The following is a 23,550-nucleotide window of genomic DNA, read 5'->3' on the forward strand; positions in this document are numbered from 1 at the left end:
AATAATAACTTATTATCTCAAAATGATGACTTAAGTAACTAAAAAAAATATTATCTCATTATTTTAAGATGACAAACAGGATCTACAGTCATGGAAAAAATATTAGACCCTTTTTTTCCCCCTTCAATTTCTTGTTCATTTTAATGCCTGGGATCACTAAAGGTAAATTTTTTTGGACAAATATAATGAAAACAACAAGAGTTTAATTTAAGAGCTGATATCTAGTCATTTTCGATGATTTTATTGATAATAACCAAAATCATTATTAAAAAAAACATGGAAATGTCTAGATATCAGCTTTTAAATTAAACTCTTATTAGCTATTTTTGTTGTTTTCATTATATTCGTCCAAACAAATGTACCTTTAGTTGTACCAGGCATTAAAAAGAACAAGAAACTGAAGAAAGAAAACAAAGTGTCTAAAATTTTTTTCCATGACTGTATTTTCCTCATCACAAGGCTAAATGTGTTTTTTTCCTTCTCTTCTTTTACTGGTGGAAATGGGCTTCCATACAAAAGGCACACAAGGCTTCAGGCAATATTTCCATCAAATGTAACATTCAATATAATTCCCAAGTGGATAAAAACAACCACATTCTTGACTGACTGGATCTGTGAAAGAAATGAACACAACCAATGTAGGGAAACAGGTTGGAGGAAGAAAGTAAGGGTGAGGAGTGAGAGAGGAGGGGATGGGGAGTGTGGCGGGGGGTCCGAGGGGTTTGGAGAGGGTGTGGAAATCAATCTGAGCAAACAGGGAGGGAGGGTATAATATGACTGAGGGGGCGGGGAGGAGTGTGGATGTTTTGAATCCTAATCTGAGGGTGGGGTGGGGATTATATTTCAGCAAAGCGACATGATGGCTCCAAAATACAGCTGCTGGAGGGTGAGGACACACACACCCTTCCTTTGGGCGGAGCACCTTTTAAAAGTGGGATGGCAACAGCTACAACTACACACACACTCTGTGACTACGATACACAAGACTGGCACTAGGAGCTACTCGGGATAGCTAAGAAAATTAACTTGTGACATGAATCCATGAGAAGATGAAAGAAGAGTATCAGGTGCACCCTTAACATACAGTCAAGGAAAAAATGATTAGACCACCATTGTTTTCTTCAGTTTCGTGTTCATTTTAATGCCTGGTACAACTAAAGGTACATTTGTTTGGACAAATATAAAGATAACAACAAAAATAGTTCATAAGAGTTTAATTTAAGATCTGATGTCTTGACATTTCCACTTTTTATTTGATAACAATATCATTATCAAGAAAACAATGGAAAATGTCTAGATATCAACTCTTAAATTAAACTGTTATCAGCTATCTTTGTTGTTATCTTTATATGTCCAAACAAATGCACCTTTAGTTGTACCAGGCATTAAAATGAGCAAGAAAATGAAGAAAACAAGGGTCTAATACATTTTTTCCATGACTGTATTTCTTAGCCACCACACACACATACACACACACACACACAGTATTCTACCCAAAGCAGACACAAAAACACAAGCTCCTGCTCGCTCGTCGCACCGAGACACCCTGTCAGAATAAAAGTAGAGACACTAGAATGGAGAGAGAGATGGTTAATGATCTGCCCTGTGGAAACATGACGGACTGAGGAAGAAGAATTAGGATGTGATGAGGTCCGGTTACTGTGACAGAACACCAGAGAACAGATGAGGACGGAGCGGACCGGCTGTGGCGTACCCTGAGTGGTGAGCAGGACCTTCTCAGCGTTGCTAGGCAACCCGAGCCAAGATGGAGTCTGGGTGTCGGGAAGCATCTCCACCCAGTGCATGAACTCCTCACGCCTGAAACAAAATATAAATCATGTTTTAGTTGGTTGGAAGTCATCTGGGGAACATCCTCTCAGTATGAATAAACTTAAGGTCATTTTAACTCATTTAAGTCGGGAAAGCATTACCGCATTCCTACCATTAAAACCGGGGCCACTGTTGCGTTATTCTACCATTAAAGCCGGGAAAGCGGATACGTCGTTTTGTAGTATTTTCCACCTATTTTTGGTCTTTTGGCCAATGAAATGCATCAGAATACATGTGGGAGTGTCGCAATGCAACATGGGACTTTTCCATCACCAAAAAAAAAAAAGACACAATGACCACAAAAAGACACAAAATGATGAAAAAATTACCAAAAAAGACACAAAATGACTTTAAAAAATGACCAAAAAGACACAAAATGACCAAAAAAAAAAAAATGAAAAAAAAAAAGACAAAATGAGAATACATGTGGGAGCGTTGCAATGCAACTTGGGACTTTACTAGAACTGAAATCATGGCGGAAGACGACTATAGCAGAGGGAGCTCAGATATAACAGCTATAAGCTCTCAAATACTTTTTGAATATAATTTCATTTCTATCTGCTACAGAGGCTGAAAAATCTATTATTTAGTAGGAAGCGTTGACACTTCTGTTGAATTTCCAGAACAGTTTTAGGGGCTTATTTTAAAATCGCCCAGAGGTTTTACACGCATTTTAGCCCTAAATTGGTTTAAGAAAAGCCTCTACTGACCGAATGCCGTCGGGCATCTTGATGTCCTTGTGTCCGTCGACCTTCAGAGCCAGTTTGAACTCGCTGTCGAAGCTTCCCTTGGTGAAGATGCGATCCAGGAACGTGTTGAGCAGACGCTGGTCAAATTCGTTGTCGATGCGGCCGCCGTAGATGGACTGGGCCATCAGGGTCTTCAGAGCCGCCCAGGGGATCTTGTCTGGAGCGATGTTTTGACGACCCTGTGTGTGTGCAGAGTCAAAGAGTGACTTACTGAAGTACAAAGTAAAGTAAAAGTACAAAAGTATCAGCATCAAAATGTACTTAAAGTATCAAAAGTAAAAGTACTAATTATGCAGAATGACCCCACTCAGATTGTTTTATATATCCCAAATATATTATTGGATTATTATTAATGCATTTGTGTAAGCAGCGTTTTAATTTTCCCAAAGTAGGGCTCATTTAAACTATTTAATATATTGTTATGAGGTTTAATTAAAAAAAAATGTGTCATCACTTTAAATTTATCATGTTTTTTATGTTAAATCTCAACGTGAAAAGTAACTAAAGCTGTCAGCTAAATGTAGTGGAGTAAAAAGTACAATATTTGCCTCAAAATGTGGTGGAGTAGAAGTATAAAGTTACATAAAATGGAAATACTCAAGTAAAGTACTAGTACCTCAAAATTGTACTGAAGTACACTACTTGAGTAAATGTACTTTGTTACTTCCACCACTTTATGTGTTAGTTGATGCAAGTAAGTTAATATTGGCCATAAAAATCCTTATGTGGACACATTTAAAGCCTTGTATGTGATGTCTAAAATATTCTCCAACCTTTGCAGTGTCGTCCAGCCAGGTGTCGACCGTGTCGCAGGCCGAGCGGAGGTCAGACTCTCCAAACTCGTATTTCTTGGACCAGCCCAGCGGTGCATATCGCAGACGCTCCTGAATGACTGCATGGAACCAAGCCAGCAGGAAGTAGAGACGGGCACGCTCATTGGGAGCCTGCAGAGACATGGAGAAGTTTAATTTAAATAGAAAACATGGAAGTGTGCAGCCTGCATTGGTGGTAATTATTACGCTTTAAGGGTGATTTTAATGCGTCAGTAAAACCAGATTCAGTCACCTTGCACATGCGAGCCACAGGGATGCTGCTGAAGGTTCTGAGCATGTTGGCCTTGACACCAGGAGGAGGCTCAAACACAAAGATACGACCGGCACGAAGCAGATTCACTGGAACCTGGAGGGGAAACACAGTATAATGAACAAATCAGATTAAAACCTTCTGAATAAATAGGATATATTGTAGGCTATACTGCATGATCCAAATATCGTATTATTTGATACAATTTTAAAGTTTCATTATATTTTGGGCCTAAAATCCACACTGAATCCACCCTCCTGATGGGATCTGAATAATCCAGAGTTTCTGGATCAAACTGATCCCAATCCTACTAAAGAGTTCTAAAAAAACCCAAACTAAAGGTTTGATCCGGATCAAAACCAGGATTGGATTACATGATCTTATCCGATTATGTAATCCGTTTTTTCCTTTTGAAAAAACCCTTTTCAAGATTTGATCCAATCCGTTATCCAAAATCCGAGCAGGTTACTTTTGAAAAACCTCTTATTTATCAAGATTATAATATTCTTATGAGTCTACCTTGGGATTGATCTCCATTGTCAGGAAAAGCCTGAAGCTGGAGTGAGGCTGCATGGAGTGGAGCTTCTTCTCCAGTTGCATCAGCCATCCGGGGGCCAAGTGGACGTTCTCCAACATCACCCACCTGCAGGGTGAAAACCGTCAGGATACCAGAGCAACAAGACAACATGCACATGCTGAGCAAATACAAACATTACCCACCTGCCAGACTTGACAGCAGTGTTGATGTCTCTTTCTGCCTTGTTGAAGCCCTCGGCTGAACCTGTGAGCAGCACAACAACACAAATATTTATCAACAACATCCACACTAAGTATTATTTTGTGTGAAAACTATGTGCTTATCGTTGCCGTACCGATGGAGATGGAGGTGATTTGTTTGTTCTCCTCAGCAGCCAGATCTCTGACGAGGCCGCTGGCATCATAACCTGGTACAGAACACATCAGCACTGGAGTGCTGGGCTTCACCTGCAGACACGGGAGACGGAGAGAAGTCAGCGATGAGCCCCTTTCATAGTAACATCCCGCAAATGTCCCACTATATTTCTGGAAAGATCTGTGCCAGCTTTTCACCTTAGGGCGTTCATAGTGATGCCGTTAAGCCATAATATTCGTACCCTTTCACAGTGCTATCAGGCTAACAGTTAGCTCTGTAGCAGTACAGTGTGTATGTGCTGCAGCAGGAGGTGTTCACTTAGCGATCTCTGTTTGTTTACAACAAGCACCGGACACTGTGCACAGTTAGCGAGGGTGGTTTGTTTACGCTCAGCGGCGGACACCACGTGTTCAGTTAGCATGCGGCTTTGTTTACAATTAGCTGCGGGCGCTATGCCAAGTTAGCGACGGCGGCTGCAGCTGTTGTGCAGCTGAACAGTGATTGGATGACTGTCGGACCAAGTGGGAGGCCTGTGTTAGACGTCCCGTGCGACGTCAAATATCGCCCCGATGTCCCAATCATACTGGTCCCACTTCCAACAGTCCCACCAATTTTTCTGCCTCTGTGACTGTTGTGTATTAATTTGAAGATGTATTAAAATATCTGACATATAGCAGTTTAAATATGCATCATACATGTTTTGATAAACACACAGAAATCTGACCAACAGTCACAGTCTCTTTACAGGAAACTTCTGCTCGATTAAGATATGAGCAGCTCTGTGTTAGGAAATCCCACTGCACCATTTGGAACAATAACAGGAAAGCATGAGACCTGACACACGAACATTAGGTATAATAGTGAGAGTAATAGGATAACTGGCACTCACTGTTCCAACCAAGGACCTGTTTTTGTGTATCCTGAATATTGTGTCTGTTTTGTGATACTTGTCTTTCTAGAAACGTTTGTCGTCTCCTTGAGATTTTGCACCAGATGACTACCTTTGGAGGCAAAAAATTGGTGGGACCATTTGATCCCGGCATCCCACTTCGGGCGCCTTCATAGTGGAGTAGAGCCGTAAATGTCCCGGCATGAAACAGCTCTATGAAAGGGGCTTTAGATTCAACAACACTGACAAAGCGACACAACGTATCGGTTCCTACCTCTCCATCCACGATGTTAGCCAGGTCCAGAGGCTGCTCGATGATGTTCATGAAGGTCTCTCCCAGCACCTTGGAGACGAAAATGTGCGTCATCGCCAGCAGGCGGTCGGGGCGGAAGGTATGAATCAGCAGCAGCTGGTGAACTGCCTGGCCAATGGGAGCTGAACAGGGAAGAGAGAATACAAAATATGTTCAATCAATATCTGCTCAGCCTTAATGTTCATGCATCATTTGGAACATGTGATAATTGTGAATACTCACTGGACTGCTTGTCCTCTGACCACAGATAGGGAACAGCCAGTTCTGGAGTGTTGCTCTCAATCCACATGAAGAATTGCTGGAGTAACAAAAACAAGCAAGCGAAATGATCACTGATACAGTTTGAACTGAAAAAAAAAGGCATTTTCTTAAAAAGAAAATGTTCAACATGGACCCTTTCTTCCCCCAGTTTGTTGTGTTTTACCCTCCTGTTATGTTCTTTTCTCAGGAACAGCAATAATGTTCGTGGGCATGTTTGTTTATTGGTATTTTTTTGATTTCTAACGTTTTTGCATAATTATTGTTTACATTTCATTAATAACTCCTTTACTAACTATTTCAATTGATATTTACCTCTCACAGATCATTGTTCAAAGAGGAAAATTCACTAATTTTTCATAAAAGATGCATGTTAAAACTTTTTTTATGCACATTGGAAATACCTACAAATAAAATACAATAGTTTACATGACATTGATTTAAAAAAAATATATATATTACATTTTTTAAATGTCTAGATATGAGCCCTTAAATTAAACTCTTATCAGATGTTTTTGTTGTTATCATTATATTTTTCCAAACAAATGTACCTTTAGTTATACCAGGCATTAAAAAATGAACAATTAATTGTAGAAAACATGGGTGGTCTACTAATTTTTTCCATGACTGTATTCGACTATGCTCACCTCATCAGCCTCGACCTTGTCCACCAAGTCGCTGAATGGCGGCAGGCGGCTGAGGCGGACCATGGCCTCACACTGGTCAGTGGTCAGACCCTTCACCTTGGGCAGCGTCATGCCGGTGAGAACGATCTCCTTACCACGCAGGAAGTGTTGGAACAACGAATCATACGAGGGCTCGCTGGAAAAAGAGATGAAATTATTAAGATTTTTGTTGTCTGCAAGGTTCATACACTTTTTGAGTGGTCAAATTCAAGCACTTTTTAAGGACTTTCAAGGTCCAGATTTGCCTGAGAAATGATTTATGCAAGACGACCACTACGTTAGTGTAACACTAGCATCCTACCTGGTCATGCCCTTCAGGCTGATCTTAGCCAGCAGCATGGCGAAACTGATGTGATCCTGGTGCAGCATACCTCTGGCTGCTCTGTTGAACACCACCTACAGAAAAAAAAAAAACCCAGACATAAGAAGATTAGGTCTATTATTATTCACACCAAGAATCTCTTGTTGGAAATGTGTGGTTCAAACCTGGAAGAGGTCCTTGGTGATGACAAAGAGTCTCTGTGAGTGATCGCTGACGCCCTTCAGGTTGGAGTTCTCATACAGCACCGTGTGGTAGGTGTCCAGGAAGAAGTGAAGGGAGTACTGATACAGGAAGTGCATCTGGAGCAAGATTAAAGAGAAAAAAAGTTACTTTTTAATGAATTGTTTGATTGGCTGGTTTGCAAAGATGTACAGGTGCATCTCAATACATTATAATAGAATAGAATAGACTTTATTGTCATTGTATATAAAACAATTAAGAACAACAATATAAAAACAACTTAAGGATAATAAAAGGTATGAAAAGGTATAAAAATATCACAAAAAGATCATTAACAAATAATTGAAATGGCGTGAAAATATTGGAATATAGAATAAATAGCTATGTACATGGAAAAGGATGAGAATGAGGAGGAGTGGTAGCATATAATAATTATAATAATAATATAAATATTATTGCATTTAGATGGTAATTGCACATGGTGGACAGTAAGTAAATGATATTGCACTGGAGTGGTAATTGCACATAAAACATAACAGGACAAGACGTAGCAGATACAGAAAACAGATCGAACGAATTTCCAGTAGTTCATGTCAAACAGCCCCAACCAAGTAAATAAATGTATGCAAAATGTTAAAATGGTGAAATAATCAAATACAGGTGCATCTCAATCCATTAGAATATGATGTAAAAGTAAATTTCCAGTAATTCAAGTTAAACAGACCCAACCAAGTATTGAGTCATATAGATGGACATACTTTTCAGAGGCCAACTTTTCCATATTAAATATACTTTTTAAAATTAGTCTTTTGTAATATTCAAAATTCAAGCCATAATCATTATAAATTAGAATAAATTAAATAAATTAAGATATGAAATGTTTAATTCTGTGTGTAATGGATCTATATAATGTGTTATTTTCACTTTTTGAATTGAATTACTGGCAAAAATAAACCTTTCTATGATATTCTAATTTATTGAGATTCACCTGTATATATGAGGCAGCATTGCTTAGTGTGCACGTGTTTAATGTAATGACATAAAAAGGAGATCGTGTGGAAGAGGTAGTAAGTTGAGTCAGACCTGGTTGAGAGACTCCATGGTGAAGTAGATGCTGCTGCAGGCGGTGGACAGAGACAGGTACTGCTGGGAAACGGCCTCCACCTCCGCCATGACGATGTCCGTCTCCTCCACCTTCCTGGTCACTTCTGCTGCCTCCTTCTTCAAGTTCTCCAGCGTGGTGATGATGGTGTCATCGTCCAGGATGCGACCTTTGACCTCGTTGAGGGCCTGCAGCAGCGATTTCTCCAGCTGACGCAGACGCAGCTGGAACTCACCTACAAGATGCAGGAGGAGAGTAGTTGATCAGTTTTAGGATTTCAAGAAAAAAAGATAGACTGTCAAGTAGAGTTGCCTTCGTCAAAGAAAATTATGACTAAAAATCGTCGTTAACGAAGCTTTATCACGTGACGAAAACGAGACGAGACGCAACGTAAATGCTGGTCATGTGACAATAACTATAATAAAATATATAATGCAATATTTTCGACGAATGAAAACGAGACTAAATGTGGTTTACAAAACAAAAACTCTCCTAAAATGCTTTTTACTTGCTGAGATATAATAATAATAATAATAATAATAATAATATAATAAGCCAACCTTGTTTAAATTGTGAAATGGGTTTTGCTAAAAAACAAAATTTTGGTTTCATCTATGCTACTAGGAACTTATTCTATATTGACTGGGTTAAATAGAATTGCATTACTACAAAGAGACTAAAATACAATTTTCATTGACTAAAACTAGACTAAAATAGTCATGGATAATTCTCACTAAAATAAGACTAAAATGCTCAGACTTTTAGTCGACTGAAACTTGACTAGACTTAAAAGACTATGAACGTGACTGAAACTAATTAAAACTAAAATGACAGCTTGACACAAAGACTAAAATTAAAACAGGCCGCCAAAAACAACCATACGATCCAGCCCCGTCAGCCCAGCTGTGCTCTGTGATTCATTCTCTGTCTATCTCACCCTGCAGTTTGAGGAGGTCGGAGCGTTTCTCATCCACGTCGGGCCTCTCAGCCTTCAGGACCTTGTTGAGACACTGGCTCTGCAGACTGCTGCGTGTCACTGTGAAGTTGACAAACGTAACACGAGAACACAAGTCTGGAGGGAACTCAACCTGTAAAACAAGAGACAACATATAACACATTAACTTAATGTTTTACATTTTAATGGAGGGAAATGTTTCATTTCAGAGGAACGCTAATTATCTTCATGAGAAACTTTGTTAATAGACTTAAAGCTATTAAATCATAATAATAATAATAAAGATGGAGATGACGGGAGCGCCGTGACTCCAGTAAAACTTTCAGTTTTAATCTGGGACTCTGGAAATCTTTTGGTGTCCAGCATTAGATATATTAAAAATTCCTTCAATAAACAGATTTTGAGAAAATACTGTCTTATAATAAATCATCCATAGATAAAACCTAGATGATGAATCTCCTCACCGTTGGGTCTCGAGTAGACAGGAAGATGACAAACGAAGGAGACAGATCGATGTCCTGGTCTCCCAGGGTGATGAGGACACGTCCTCCAGTCCTGCGGACCTCTCTGTTCAGCACCGGGTTCAGGATAGGATCGTAACTTTCTACATCCTTAAGGGGGGAAAAAAGTATATATGATAAATAAACAAATCCTTGTTGAACTGGGAAATTCCAAGAATTACAGCAGCAAAGAGTCTCGCAAAAAACAATAAATAGTAAACAGCAGTGTAAACTAGAAATATAAGAGATATTAGCAAATAACTAAGTAAAAAATATAAAGTATTAACAATTTACAGTATAAACAAATAGAATATAAAAAGTATCAACAATTAAAAACAAACAAACTTATGAACATAAGTTTTATATAATCTATACCTAAATATACTGCATTTTTATACAATTCATTCCTGTATATATTGCAATATGATTCACTTAATTACTGCATAAGCACTTCTGGTTAGATGCTATCTGCATTTCGTTGCTTTGTACTTGTGACATGTGCAATGACAATAAAGTTGAATCTGTCAGAGTCAGCAGTTGGATATGGACCATAACATATTGCACATATATATTAAATTATAGAAATATTGTACAGTGTTTATAATGCAGTGATTGTCAATGTCTGGTTTGTGTGGTCTACTGCAGCAGGAAAGAAGGAAGGAAGGACCTACCTGGACCAACAGCGGGTTTCCAAAACGCAGGGCACTCTCCAGGTTCTTCCTGAAGGCATCATCCAGGAAACTGGTTCTGGTGATCTTGCGGTCTTTGTACTCATTCATGATGAACTCTGTGGCTTGTCCTGATGGATCGATGATGAGCGGGTACCTAGGAACGGGAATGGTACAGGAAAGATCAACATGGGAGGTAAAATAAACTCTGATTGTAAGTATTTTCACAACAATAATAAAAGTGAGAAAGGTTGCCAGAAGAGGAGAAAGACACGTACCTGTTGAACCTGTTGAGCATGATGGCGTTCTCAGTGCAGAGGTCGTCAGCTGGCAGCGAGTTGGCCTGCCAGCGGAGCCTCTCGTCAGCGTTGGACAGGTACTCAGTTCTGGCAATATCAGTACGGAACTGGGGGAAACAACATTTACATCCATGTTAGTTTGGAATAAAACACGTCCTCTAACATCAGATAAAATAAAATTAATCATAATTGTTATACAGCACTTTTTATTCTATGAAGGCCAAAAACTACACCATTTATCATAGCGAGAAAGTGTAAAAACTGAAGTTATCACTATTTTGAACAGTGGGAGATTTGAAAATCTGATATCTTTCTGGCATCAGATCTACATAGAATTGGTGACAATATTTGGGTTATACATTGCTTTTAATTGGGATGAATTTCTTTTTGGGCTTCTGGACTTTACATCCTTAAATTAAAACACAAAATATATTTTTGGTACTGAGTGTAGCTGCTAAAAACACTATAACAAGAAAATGGCTTAAGCCAGACAGCCCCTCTATAGTGTGTGTGTTAGAATCACTTTCTCTGCGAGGCTTCAGAAAGCCAATTCTGAGGAAATCTGGGAGAAGTGGAGATTATACATCACCCCGAAACACCCTTCCTTTTTTAAATATTATATAACCTTCTTTTTTTTTTTCTAATCTGTTTTACTACTTGCTGTAGATGGAAAAAAACCCAAGTTCTCTTTGTTTCTGTTTATAACTGGATAAAAATCTGAAAATATGGATCGCAATGCCAATTATCATAATGGTGATGCCTGTGTAATGTGCCATTGAAATGTGATTTAAAAAAAAAAAAAGTAATCTTGTTAGTGAGGCCAGGATTTGTATGGTTGGTGGTGAATAAAAGGCCTTGTGTATCTGAGCTTTAAGTACCTGAATGTTGGCCTGCTGCAGGTGGTGAGACCAAGTGGTGAACAGGTTCTGCCTCATCTGTTGCTCAAAGTATCCGGCGTAGGTGATGAAAGCTGCAGAGAGCAGACAGTCTCCAGCGATGGTGGACATCTGGTTCTTGAAGGTCTCGCTGGTCTTCTCCCAGCGGTCCCTCTCAGCTGACAGACTCTTCAGGAGGGCTGTGCTGCGGTTCACCTGGAGGCAGAGAGCAGGAGGTAGGAAACATTCATTTAATAATTATTTTTGAACGGAAAAATAAACAACATAAACATTAACATTATTATTATTATTATTTTTTTTTTATCTGGTTAAATAAAGGTTAAATGAAAAATTAACAACGTAGGCTAGATGCATATATACATACAAATACTCACATACACACCATTACACAGATGTACATATAAACATATAGACATATACACACATACAGTATATATAACCCTATACATTTACATGCATCTGCCCCTGTCTAAGTAATAAGATAAATATAAGAACCAGTCGACTTAATATTCAATACGCATTTCCTTATATCATTTTGGTCTGAAAAAAAGGGAGTAGGCTGAAGTAAAGAATACTTCTCTAGGCCTCTCCCCTGGTACTCCACACTTCAAATAAGATTGTTTCTCTATATGTAGACACTTAATGTCAAATAAATAAATATATATATATATATATTTTTTTTTTTTTTCAGGCAACCATAGTATGTCGAACTATTTAGATCGGATAATTTCTATTACTCCTGCAAAGGAAACAAACGAACAAACACAAAATAAAACACTAAAGGCACTTACAAGAACGCCCTCATCCAGTTTGTAAGCTAAACTTATTTAGCATATCATTTTTCATAAGCCTTTTGAACTTAACAATGGTTGTGCATGATTTAAATGCTGCAGTTGTTCCATATTCATCTAGAAAAATTATGCAATATACTTCAGATACAATTATTTATTGTTCCGTTTTGTTGTTTTTGGGTGGGTATTTGTGAGTTTATTATGTTATTTCTACTGGTTCATGCTTATGACAATGAACCTATGAAACTGTATCATTTTAAGGATTGTGAAAGGGTTTGTTGATCAGTTACCTTGGCCTCGACAGCAGCCAGGTCGGCCTTGATGGCCTGGGCCTCTGAGATGAGGATGGCGTACTCCTCCTTGTAGCGAGCGATGCTAGCCTCCAGGTCTCTGATCATCTGCTCCACCTCTTCTGCCTTTGACTTGTTGTCCTTGGCGTCGTCCTCAAGCTTCTGCAGCTCATTACGCAGAGGCTCCACGCGCTTCAGCATGTCAGCATAGTTAAGCTAGGGGAGAATAGAATATAGTAAACATTAGGGATGGGCGTCAAGAAGAAATCTGACAACTCTACTATCTATAATGTTAACAATCAATTAATCACTGCATGCATACATGGGCAAAATGAAAGATATATATAGAGTACTGTGCAAAAGGCTGTTTTGATGAGACACTTATTTTGAAAGGACGAAAAGAGTCTTGATCCTGTCAATTGTAAAACTAAATCAACTGAACTCCTTGATGTTATCTTTACAGAATAATCTCAATGTTTTGTTTTAGCCCCTGAAGAGGTATGAGGTTAGTTTTCACACTAATCTTGCATATTTAAATGTGTTTTGTGTTTAAATAAGTTTGGGATGAAACCTAGTAATTAGGGATGTGCGTTTGGAAGAAACCTGTCAACTAAAACGTTAATGATTAATTAATTGATTAATAGCTGCATGCATACATGGGCAAAACAAAAGATATATATACAGAACTATGCAAAAGCCTGTTTTGATAACGCTTTTATTTTGAAAGGACGAAAAGAGACTTGATCCTGTCAATCGTAAAACTAACTCAGTGAGATTAAACTGAAAAAAAAAAAAAAAAAGAGTTTGATATTTTATGTTTTAGCCCCCGAAGAGGCATGAGGTTAGTTTTCACAGTAATCTTCATATTTAAATGTGTTTTTTGTTTAAATAAGTTTTGGATCAAATTTAACCCAGTTATTAATGCTAGCAAGGTTTGATACAGTAAGCTAGTTTTGTTCAAATTAACAGTCTTGTATTTCTGTGTGTTTTATAATTGTAATTGCAACTTTCAGTTTGCAAACTGTAGCTTTATCAAACTTAATTCTCAGCTCATTGGCTTATTGACGTACGGCCGCAGAACTGAACGCTGGGCGTGTATTAGTTCAGTGATACTGATACCGCAGTCAGAGATAAAATAAAAAAAATACACAGATCAATTAAAAATCAATTAAAAATTCCACGTAATCGACCAATTTCTTAACGACCATTAATCAATCATCGATTAATTATTCCCACCCCTAGTAAACATTAAAGGAGTACTCTCTTTACCCAATTACCATCTTAATTTGTATATTGTTTTAGGCTTCTTTACCTGAGCGATGGCCCATTTCACCATGGGTCCACAGGCCAGAGAAGCCCTGTTGACTTGGTCGTAGTTGAAGCTCGGGTTGGAGAGGTAGTTCTTCTTCATCTTATCACGGATGGGGTCACTGGATAAAGTAGAAACACCCCGAGAAATTAGAACATAGCAGCACTTTACACGGTCAAATACTTCAAAAGTGTGGAACAATGATCATGAATCACAACAAGAAATGAAATTTTGTTCTGGGTGGTAATTTAAACTATACGTCACGGTGAGAAATGCAAAATCATGACCACAACCTCTAAAATAAGGAGTAGTCGTTGTTTACCATCAGCTCATTTTCTGATTCGGCAAAAAATCTACTGATAAGGAACCTAAAAAAAAAATCAAATCACAGGTGCCACTTGATTAACATACTGATTGATATAATTTGGGCTTCCATTAAAGACTAGACGGACATTCTGACACCGGTACCTCATTTCCTCAGAGGAAAAGTTGACTATGCTGCTGATGAAATTGTCCCTGATAATAACTTGTCTCATTTTTTTCCAGTCACTGGTCTCCTCGCCCAGCATAAGGCAGATAGACTCCAGGGCCAGCTTGACTGCAGCTGGAGGATTGGTCATAGCCCGCACTTCTACTAGGTGATGCCGCTTAATAGAGCTCACCGCTAGTTGGGTGGAAGGAGGAATGTGTTTGAAAGAAAGCAGTAGAAGGAGGAGAGATGAGGAGCAAATAGAGGAGAAGAAGAAGGGATGGATTTGAAACAGATTCAGGGAAAGAGAAGCAGAGACAGAGAGGGAGAGAGCTTTAGTGAACAATCGCAGAATACATTCTTTCTTATTTCACCTGATCTCTTCGGCAGAGAAGTTAACAATAGTGGGGATGAAGTTCTCCCTCATGATGATGGAGCGGATCTGCTTCCAGTCGGTGGTGCTCTCTCCCAGGAGCAGGCAGATGGACTCGAGGGCCAGCTTCACGGCCGCGGGGGGGTTGGCCATGGACCGCACCTCCACCAGGTGCTGCTTCTTAATGGACTTAACGGCTATCAGACATCAGGTGAACAAGGACGTGGGTTATGATGAGGAAGGGGCAGTGATGAAGGGAGGGTGCAGGGAGAGATTCAGTTAACTGGGAGCCAATAAGTGAGTATTGTAATGCATTATGTTTACGGGTCAATGACGTGATCTAACCCAGTGTCAGTTGGTGTAAACAGTATTTTTTTCCCCATAAAATTCTGATTATATACAGGAAAGTAAATGTGAATTAAAATGAAATAAAATTACATTGCAACACTATGGTATGTAACAAATTTTACATAATTTGTCAAAACTTTAGAAAAAAAATGGTTGTTTTTAAGAATACGTTCTGCTCAATATTGATGAAATGTGTAAATGTAGAAAATACTAAAAATAAAATTTCATTTGATTTTTTTTAAAGAATGAAGTAGTTATATGTATAAGTCCACTTAAATACAATATAGGTGGATGACATATTTAATATTCATCATTTTTTTGTGGTTACACCATTTGACATCTTGCCAACCCTTATTTGTCACTGACCCTTACAGTGTTTCCTCTAGGTCAACTTTCAGATCAAGTTAACTGGAAGCCAGTAAGTGAGTACTGTAATGTATTATGTTTACAGTGTTTCCCCTACATAAACTGTCAGCTAATAAGAAGAAAAAAATTGAGACAGAAAAACATTTTGCCCCCTGCAACCCAAAATCACAGAATAAAGTAATGTCTTAATGCCAGTTTAGTGAACTGTAAAGGTGACTGTGAGTTGATATACTACTGTACCATTCTGAGACTCAATAACAGCCGGCTCCACTTGGTCCAAGTCCTCCTTGACACTCAGCTGCTTGTCTTTGATCACCTCCTGCTGCTTGTACACAGCCTCCTGGATCTCCTGGCTCATCACCTGGAATCACAGTAGTAGTAGTATTAGAGTAAATGAGCCATCAATGAACAAAAAACATGACCAAAGTGTTAGGTTCGTCTCCAAAAGAGGAATATATTTCTCCATAGTGATTCTTGAAATGTGCACCTTTTTCTTCTCGGCCTCCTGCTGGTCTTTGACCATCTTCTTCAGCTTGTCGTTGGCAGCAGCGTTCTTCGCCTCCAGCTCCTGGCTCTTGATTCTCAGGTCACGACGAAGCTCCTCCACCTTGATGATGAAATCAGGTCGTCAGAAAGGAGCATGCAGGAGTTCAAGAACACACAGAAATTATATATTCAGAGACCCAACTCTTGTCTTTACAATATAACTTTTAACTGCTCATAATTGGGTTTTCTTTTCTTATTCTATGTTTTAAATGCATTCTCAACTGTTGTATGTTTTTAATGAAATTCTGTATCTTTACGGTGAACTGAAGGCAAATTTCCACCATGGTGGATAATAAAGATTTATTGTATTGTATTGTAATATGTAGCACCCAAACTTTGGAATTCTCTGACTCCACCCCTACGGTTCGCTATTTCTGTGGATTCTTTTAAATTACCTTAAGACCTATCTCTTTAGACAGGCATTTGGATGACCAACTTGCATTGTTTATATTTTATTTTATAATTTTTATGTTTCATTGTGTTTTAATTGTCTTAAGTTTCCCCTTTTTTTCTGTAAAGCACTTTATGATTTTATCTGTGAAAAGTGCTCTATAAATAAACTTTACTTCCTTAACTTTACTTGTCAGGGTTTTTAGAAACAGTTGTAATAAAAACTGGCCCGTAATCTATGCAAAATAAAGCTGGTGCTGTACTGACATCATAAAAATGACCACAGACATTTAAAGCTTCATTTAAAAAAAAAAAAACAACGGAAACATTAAAAGTAACAAATTACATTCAGTACAGCCATAGACTTAATGTATGCAAGCACATTAAGATAAGTCAAACACAAAGCTACTTCACCTGATCGACAGTCTCCTTGATCTTGCGGAGACCAACGTTGAGGTGCATCTGCTGCTCCTCCAGCTCGCTGCGTTTCTCGTTGAACAGGTTGGCGTACTGGTTGATGAAGTCCAGGTAGTGACGAGGAGTGATGGCCATAGTGTGGCCGCCTCGTTTAGCCAGACGGTTGTTAGCCTGTGAACAGTTGACAACAACAACATATGAAGTAAACCACACAACAACCTCCACTAGTGGGGCAGCATAGCTAACCTATTGTTCATTTTGTGATAAAAGCACCAAATTTGGTACATATATAGCTTAATATATTTGGAAAAAGACTGGATATTGGGCCATCACATATTTACATTCTGATGACCATGGCTGGCAATTTTCCAAAATGGTGGCCAGCTGTTACAAGTAGATAGAACCTGGGCCTCCAAGCTGCTGTTCACATGTTTACAACACCACAAATATTAATTACATAAAAGTTCAAGTGAAAATATGTTTTTTGACAACGTAAAACAATAACAAATTAAAGAAAATGCAACAAAATGGGGAGATTGCCTCTGAATGTTATTGTAATAAATGAACTCCTTGGCGTTCTGATGTTCTGTCCACGGCACATTGGTCATGGAAACTATCTTATAAAAAAGATCCAAGGTATCCATTGATAAAAAGCATGGTAGGATATCATATCGGGAAGTTGACGTAATACGGTGCAAAGTGAGCCTATTTAAGAAATGGCTGCCACGGCAACCAGGGTCTGAGTTTGTGATGGCCCAATTTCCAGTTTTGTTCCCAATATATTTATCAACACATCTGCCAAATTTGGTGCTTTTATCACAAAATGATCATGTATCATGCAATGTATAATCTATTAAGCTATGCCGCCTCACCACACTGCAAGCCTGGAAACAAGCGTCTCACCTGGTGGAGCGTCTGGTGAACGAACACGCAGCCGTTGACGATGGCCTCGCGGTGAGACGGGGGCTGGGGCAGTTTGTCGTAGACGATGGGCATGTAGTCCGGCACCTTGTAGTTCGGTTTCTCCAGATCCATCTTGCTGGTGAACTCCTTACCCACTTGATAAAGGGCCTCTGTGGACCAGTCTCCAAACCAGTTCAGCACACATCTGGCACAAAGAAAAGATTTGTTAGTTTAGAAATGGCATCCTGTCATTCTAACAATGTAAGAGATTAGATAAGAATTAATTTAGTGGGGAAATTTTTCAGTTGGGAAAAATGCTGTGTGAAGCATGTGTGTGTGTACCTGTTGAAGAGGGCAGGTGAGGTGGCAGCTCTGTCCTTCAGGCCCTCTGATGAAGGGTTCATGGTGAAAACAACATGGAGGTTCCTGATAACTTGGCTGGTGAACCATTTGTAGAGCTCCTCGTGTGTGTCGCACATCAGGCCTTCTTTCTGAGCTCCCTCCTTACACTGAGTCATCAGGGTGGCATACTCGTCTCCCTCAAACAGCCCAGGAACCTGGGAACAAAAGGCAACGTTTACATATTAGCAAGGTTATTATAGTTAATGAAAACTAACAAAATAATGAAAACTACAAGTGAAAAAATATTTTCGTTAACTAAAGTAAAAAAAAAAAGAAGAGAGTTTTAAAAAAATGATAACTAACTGAAACTGAAACTAAAATTATAGTGAAAATGTCCTTCGGTTTTATGAGTTAATAAACTTAGGAAGGAAATAGAAAGGAATAGAAGGAAATAAAGGCAACATTTATTGTGAGCTTTTTGAATCTCGCACCCAAATACAAAAAAAACCTAAATATAATAAAAACTTAACTAAAACTAATCATTTTCAAAAAAATAAAAACAAGCAAACTCACTAAAAAAAATAAAAACTCTTTAAAACTAACTGAATTTGAAAAGAAAAATTCACAACAAAATAAATAATGAAAAATCCAAAACTATTATCACCTTAAATATTAGGAAACAAAAAATGAAGTGTGCACAACACAAATAGATATTTTTATTTCAGATAACTAGTTGTCATCTCTTTCCCCTGTAAGTTGTATATGAAGTTACCTCTCCGTTGGCCAGCAGTGTGTTCATTCTCTCAAGGAAGCCAGAATCCAACACGTTTGACTCATCCATGATGAAAGCGATCTTCTCGTTCTTACAACCTGAGCGACGCAGCACCGTACGCAGGTCCTCGTCAAAGTCTTCTCCAGTATATTTCCTGTGCACCTGAAAACAAACACAGACATAATAAATACATGCAGACAGTAGGGATGGGCGTTTGGAAGAAACCTGCCAACTGGAGCATCTAAAACATTAACAATTAATTAATCGCTATGTTTTTACTCCAGTACTGTACTGTAGTACTATGCAAAAGCCTGTTTTGATAACGCTTTTATTTTGAGATAGAATAAAAATAAAAATAAATACCCAGACCAATTAAAAATTCCACGTGATCGACCAAATTCTTAACAACCATTAACATTGTCGATCATTGATTAGTTATTCCCATCCCTAGCAGACAGGCTATTGCAGCGATGTGGCTCTGAATATGTTCCTGTGTTGCACCAACCTTGATCTGGTAAACACTGAGTCCGTTCATCCAGGCCACGAAGCGAGACAGAGTCGTCTTTCCTGCACCACTAACCCCGATCAACAGGAGATGGCCCTGAGGCTGACGGAAGATTCTGGAGGAGGAGATATCATTTTAATATTTACACCAAATCAAAGATTTTCTTTACTTATTATTATTTTTTTAACTTTTTAATTGAACATTTTAACAAACATTTTGCATACATCTGGTATACATAAATAATGCATCTTCAGATTACACTTGACATCTTTCCTCAATCTTTCATCTTGGATCAGATATAAAATAACTTCACCTTTTTATATTCTCCAATAAAATTGTGCAACTGAAATAGTAGTCATTCACTGTCATCCAAAAATGATGACCAATTAAACAGCAATTTGTTCCAGCATAGCAAAAATAGAGAAATAAAAAATAATATTCATAAAAAGAAAAGAAAAAAAGTAATAAATCAAATCAGAAATAATTATAATTTTAAAAAACAAACAGAACTTTTCAACTAAAATAAAAAAATAAAAATAAAATTGTGCAACTGAAATAGTAGTCATCCACTGTCATCCAAAAATTATGACCAATTAGACAGCAATTTGTTCTAGAGTAGCAAAAATAGAGAAACAAAAATTAATATTCATAAAAGAAAAAAAACAAAAACAAAAAACAATAAATCAAATTAGAAATAATTAAAAAAAACCCACAGAACTTTTCACCTTCTGTAGCTACCAACCAGGGTACTTTTCCTTCTAATGATGGACATCTCAGATAAAGTCAGACCTAACTGGTTTTATGTACACTACCCAATTTTTCCATATCAAATCAATTATTTTAAAATAGAATATTTTAAGACTAACACCAAGCCAGACCAAAGGCAGTTAACTCACCGGTCAATTCTGAGGACGTGGTCCAGCACCTCGTTGAAGAGCACCAGAGGGACGTCCAGCTCCTCCTCATAGAAGACCTTCAGACGGGCCTTCACATAGTCCCTCAGCTCCTCCTGCTCCACTGGGATGTAGTCCTGCATGAGCAAACAACACACTCAGTGAAAATGGAAATCTAACTACTTTAGATTTTTTATTTTTTTATTTCAGCAACAGTACTAAAGCAGGAGTATCCCAGCGTGTTGAGCCTGTTTGTGGTTTACCTTAGAGAGCCAGTTGCTGTAGAGGATGGGCCTGTTGAGACCCTTCTCCTTATCAATGTTGGGGAAGTGTTTGAGAGCAACCATGTCGATGTTTTCATCCGTCCACCTTCTTTCTTCATCATCCACCAGCCTGGAAAAATGTTTAAGACAAGCCACGTTATTACCAAATCAATCACTTTCTAAATATTTGTGAATTGCCTAGGCGTTCAGATTAATCAATTAGTCAAAAAAAACAAAAACAAAAAGAGTTTCTCTGCAGGTTTCAACAAGTCAAATTTAAGACTTTTTAAAGATAATAATGAATACAATTTAAGACCTATTTCACATCCATAATGGCAAAAAAAAAGTACAAAAAGACATGAAGGAAAATCGGAAATCATGCATTAAATTTTTCGTTCTGGAGCCACAAATCATTGAACTTGCAATCACCCATCTTACACAAGTAATTTGGCTTTGCTGTGGGGTTTTGTTATGTTTTCTCCACTGCTATGCTATAACCTGTAACACACTGCGGCGCACACTAGCTGGTTGTGCTCGATAAATTCCGTTACATAGTTATGTTATAGTGTCCTCAAAAATCAAAACATTTAAAAGAGAGACTGAAGTTTATGCATTTGTTTTAAATAAAAATAACATTAACACATTTTAAGACCTCTCAAATTGTATTTAAGATATTTTATGAGATTTTAAGGGAATTCTAGACATTTTTAAGGCCTTAAATTCAAATTATTGGATTTTAGACGTTTTAAGACTTTTTTTTTTTTAAAGATTTTTTGGCCATTTTTAAAGCTTTATTGAAGAGCCTCTCAGTAGCCTCAGAGCACTGACCTGTCCTGGAAGAGACGGAGAGCTTCATGGGCCCAGATGCGGATCAGACCCTCCACAGGCAGAGTCTCAAGTGGCCGCAGAGCCTCGAAGATACCCCTGACCCAGCGGGTCATCTCTCTGGGGGAGTAGATGTAGTGAGGCTGGGTGTCCTGGGTGAACCGCTCCTGAAGGGGAAAAGGATTGAAACAAGAACAAATTAGTAACAGTGTGAATGAAAGACGTGATCAAAAAGCTTACATCCTATTAAGTAGAGGTGTGAATCAGCGTATCGGCCCCACAATACGATTTTATCCCGATACAATATTACTGCGATTTTAAGCAATTTTGGGATATGGTGAAGAATCAATGAAGAATTGTTTTGTCAAATAAAAGAAAATTCTCAGTGCATTCATCTCACTTCAGTCTTTTTATTTCTCCACAATGATTCAAACCCACAGACTGACCAACAAAATATTCAGTCAAACTGAACTGAACTGATATCAAACATGTATGGACGACAACAACTGCAGCATTTTATCAAATTTTCAAAAACTTTAACCTTCACTGCTCTCAATTTCTTTGAATGAAACATAGAAAGAGCCGAACTTTGCAGCTTTATTTCATCAACTTTCAGATATGATATCCTGCCTATAGATTCCTTAGATCTTCTAGTTTCATATGATACCAGTATCTCCAGTATATTCCTAAAAGTGAGCCCTAAATATCAATACTTGGCGGTCATGAATCTATATTAAATTGCCACGCAAAATACTGCGATACTATGCTGTATCGATTTTTTTCCCACCTCTACTATTAAGTAGACTTGATGTTTTTACATCTTACCTGTGACATGGTGTAGAATTCAACCATAGCAGCAGTAAGAGGCTCAGCGTAGGTACGTAGAGAGGGGATGAGGCGCAGCATGGCACGGTTGAATGTCCCATAAATCTGTGTGAGAGAGGCTGGGCCGGGATAGTCCACATACACCACAGGAACATGACGCAGGAACCTAGAAACAGCACAGCATGGCCACAGTTAGGGCGAATCATATGCAATGTTAAGCATCATTCTCATTACACAGGGTTCGTACACTTTAGCAGTGGTCAAATTCAAGCATTTTTCAAGGACTTTCAAAGTCAATTTTCAAGCTTTTCCAGTATCTTACACCTGTTGTAAATTGCATGTTTTAGATGAGTACTTACATACTAAAAGGGGGAGATTTCACTTAACCATACCAACAGTGATGGTATTACACTTTTAGGAGGAACGGTCTTCATTTCAGATAGGCTACTCATTATTTTTACATTGAACATGTGATTATCTATAGTCTATAGATGGATATAGTCAGATTGCAAGAGAAATACAGAAATAATATCAAGCATTTACAAGCACTTTATCCAAAATCCAAGCACCTTTTAAGCCTTGAAAATACAACATTTAAATTCAAGGATTTCAAGCACCCGTACGACCCCTGATTATATTACTGTTCTCATCAGTCTGGGTACTGTACCTGTGTGTGAGAGGCTTTCTGCCGGGGTCAGTGGGAGGATTACAAGCTCCAACAAACTGGATCCTCTCCAGTTTGACCCAGGTCTGGTCCGAGGTACGGTAAAAGCCTCCATGTTCCACCATCTGCAAAGAAAACAGATAAACGTTATTAGAGTTGCTGCAAAATGCAACAAGGGGAAATCTATTTGAAGTTTGTTAGCAACAGATCATACCTGTCTGATGAAAGAGATGACTCTCTGTGTGCCGTATTTGTCCATGTCTGGCAGATTGATCTCATCACAGAACAACACCAGCCACTTGCCCAGCTGGACGGGAGCGAGGACCACGCCGTTGGGGGTGCGGCGGTACTCGCAGTAGTGATCAAAGGTCTTCAGCAGCAGCTCCGGGGTGGTGGCACTGGAGAAGTTCAGACCCACAACCTGGTAGACAGTAAGAGGAACATTTAGAAATTTAGAAAAGAGTGATGGGTGTTTGGAAGAAACCTGCCAACTCGATTATCTATAACGTTAACGATCAATTAATGGATTAATAGCTGCATGCATACATGCGCATAAAAGATATATATACAGTACAATGCAAAAGCATGTTTTGGTAACGGACGCTATTATTTTGAAAGGACAAAAAGAGACTTGATC

General features: G+C 38.5%; 1 protein-coding gene across 2 annotated transcripts in view; it reads right to left on the minus strand.

Annotated features, from left to right (window-relative positions):
* Positions 1 to 23,550, minus strand: part of dync1h1 (dynein, cytoplasmic 1, heavy chain 1) — a 56,240-nt gene that overhangs the window by 5,029 nt on the left and 27,661 nt on the right. The window contains exons 39-72 of one of the 2 annotated variants that reach the window (XM_059352652.1): positions 23,128 to 23,334; positions 22,917 to 23,038; positions 22,250 to 22,415; positions 21,428 to 21,591; positions 20,600 to 20,729; positions 20,340 to 20,473; positions 19,444 to 19,558; positions 18,939 to 19,100; positions 18,167 to 18,381; positions 17,825 to 18,029; positions 16,919 to 17,092; positions 16,056 to 16,175; positions 15,809 to 15,929; positions 14,481 to 14,676; positions 14,016 to 14,133; positions 12,704 to 12,919; positions 11,605 to 11,817; positions 10,706 to 10,833; positions 10,431 to 10,584; positions 9,724 to 9,870; positions 9,242 to 9,392; positions 8,286 to 8,539; positions 7,187 to 7,321; positions 7,002 to 7,096; positions 6,662 to 6,836; positions 5,979 to 6,054; positions 5,718 to 5,878; positions 4,535 to 4,646; positions 4,383 to 4,443; positions 4,182 to 4,305; positions 3,645 to 3,758; positions 3,353 to 3,523; positions 2,541 to 2,758; positions 1,715 to 1,818 (exon numbers count right to left, since the gene is read on the minus strand). In XM_059352652.1, the coding sequence (XP_059208635.1) occupies positions 1,715 to 1,818; positions 2,541 to 2,758; positions 3,353 to 3,523; positions 3,645 to 3,758; positions 4,182 to 4,305; positions 4,383 to 4,443; positions 4,535 to 4,646; positions 5,718 to 5,878; positions 5,979 to 6,054; positions 6,662 to 6,836; positions 7,002 to 7,096; positions 7,187 to 7,321; positions 8,286 to 8,539; positions 9,242 to 9,392; positions 9,724 to 9,870; positions 10,431 to 10,584; positions 10,706 to 10,833; positions 11,605 to 11,817; positions 12,704 to 12,919; positions 14,016 to 14,133; positions 14,481 to 14,676; positions 15,809 to 15,929; positions 16,056 to 16,175; positions 16,919 to 17,092; positions 17,825 to 18,029; positions 18,167 to 18,381; positions 18,939 to 19,100; positions 19,444 to 19,558; positions 20,340 to 20,473; positions 20,600 to 20,729; positions 21,428 to 21,591; positions 22,250 to 22,415; positions 22,917 to 23,038; positions 23,128 to 23,334 (5,158 nt within the window). Of the gene's footprint in view, positions 1 to 1,714; positions 1,819 to 2,540; positions 2,759 to 3,352; positions 3,524 to 3,644; positions 3,759 to 4,181; positions 4,306 to 4,382; positions 4,444 to 4,534; positions 4,647 to 5,717; positions 5,879 to 5,978; positions 6,055 to 6,661; positions 6,837 to 7,001; positions 7,097 to 7,186; positions 7,322 to 8,285; positions 8,540 to 9,241; positions 9,393 to 9,723; positions 9,871 to 10,430; positions 10,585 to 10,705; positions 10,834 to 11,604; positions 11,818 to 12,703; positions 12,920 to 14,015; positions 14,134 to 14,480; positions 14,677 to 14,855; positions 15,052 to 15,808; positions 15,930 to 16,055; positions 16,176 to 16,918; positions 17,093 to 17,824; positions 18,030 to 18,166; positions 18,382 to 18,938; positions 19,101 to 19,443; positions 19,559 to 20,339; positions 20,474 to 20,599; positions 20,730 to 21,427; positions 21,592 to 22,249; positions 22,416 to 22,916; positions 23,039 to 23,127; positions 23,335 to 23,550 lie in introns of both variants that reach the window. The other variant, XM_059352650.1, reaches the window with a different exon arrangement.

Source organism: Centropristis striata, chromosome 16 (assembly GCF_030273125.1).
Source record: "Centropristis striata isolate RG_2023a ecotype Rhode Island chromosome 16, C.striata_1.0, whole genome shotgun sequence".
Classification (NCBI taxonomy): Eukaryota; Metazoa; Chordata; class Actinopteri; order Perciformes; family Serranidae; genus Centropristis; species Centropristis striata.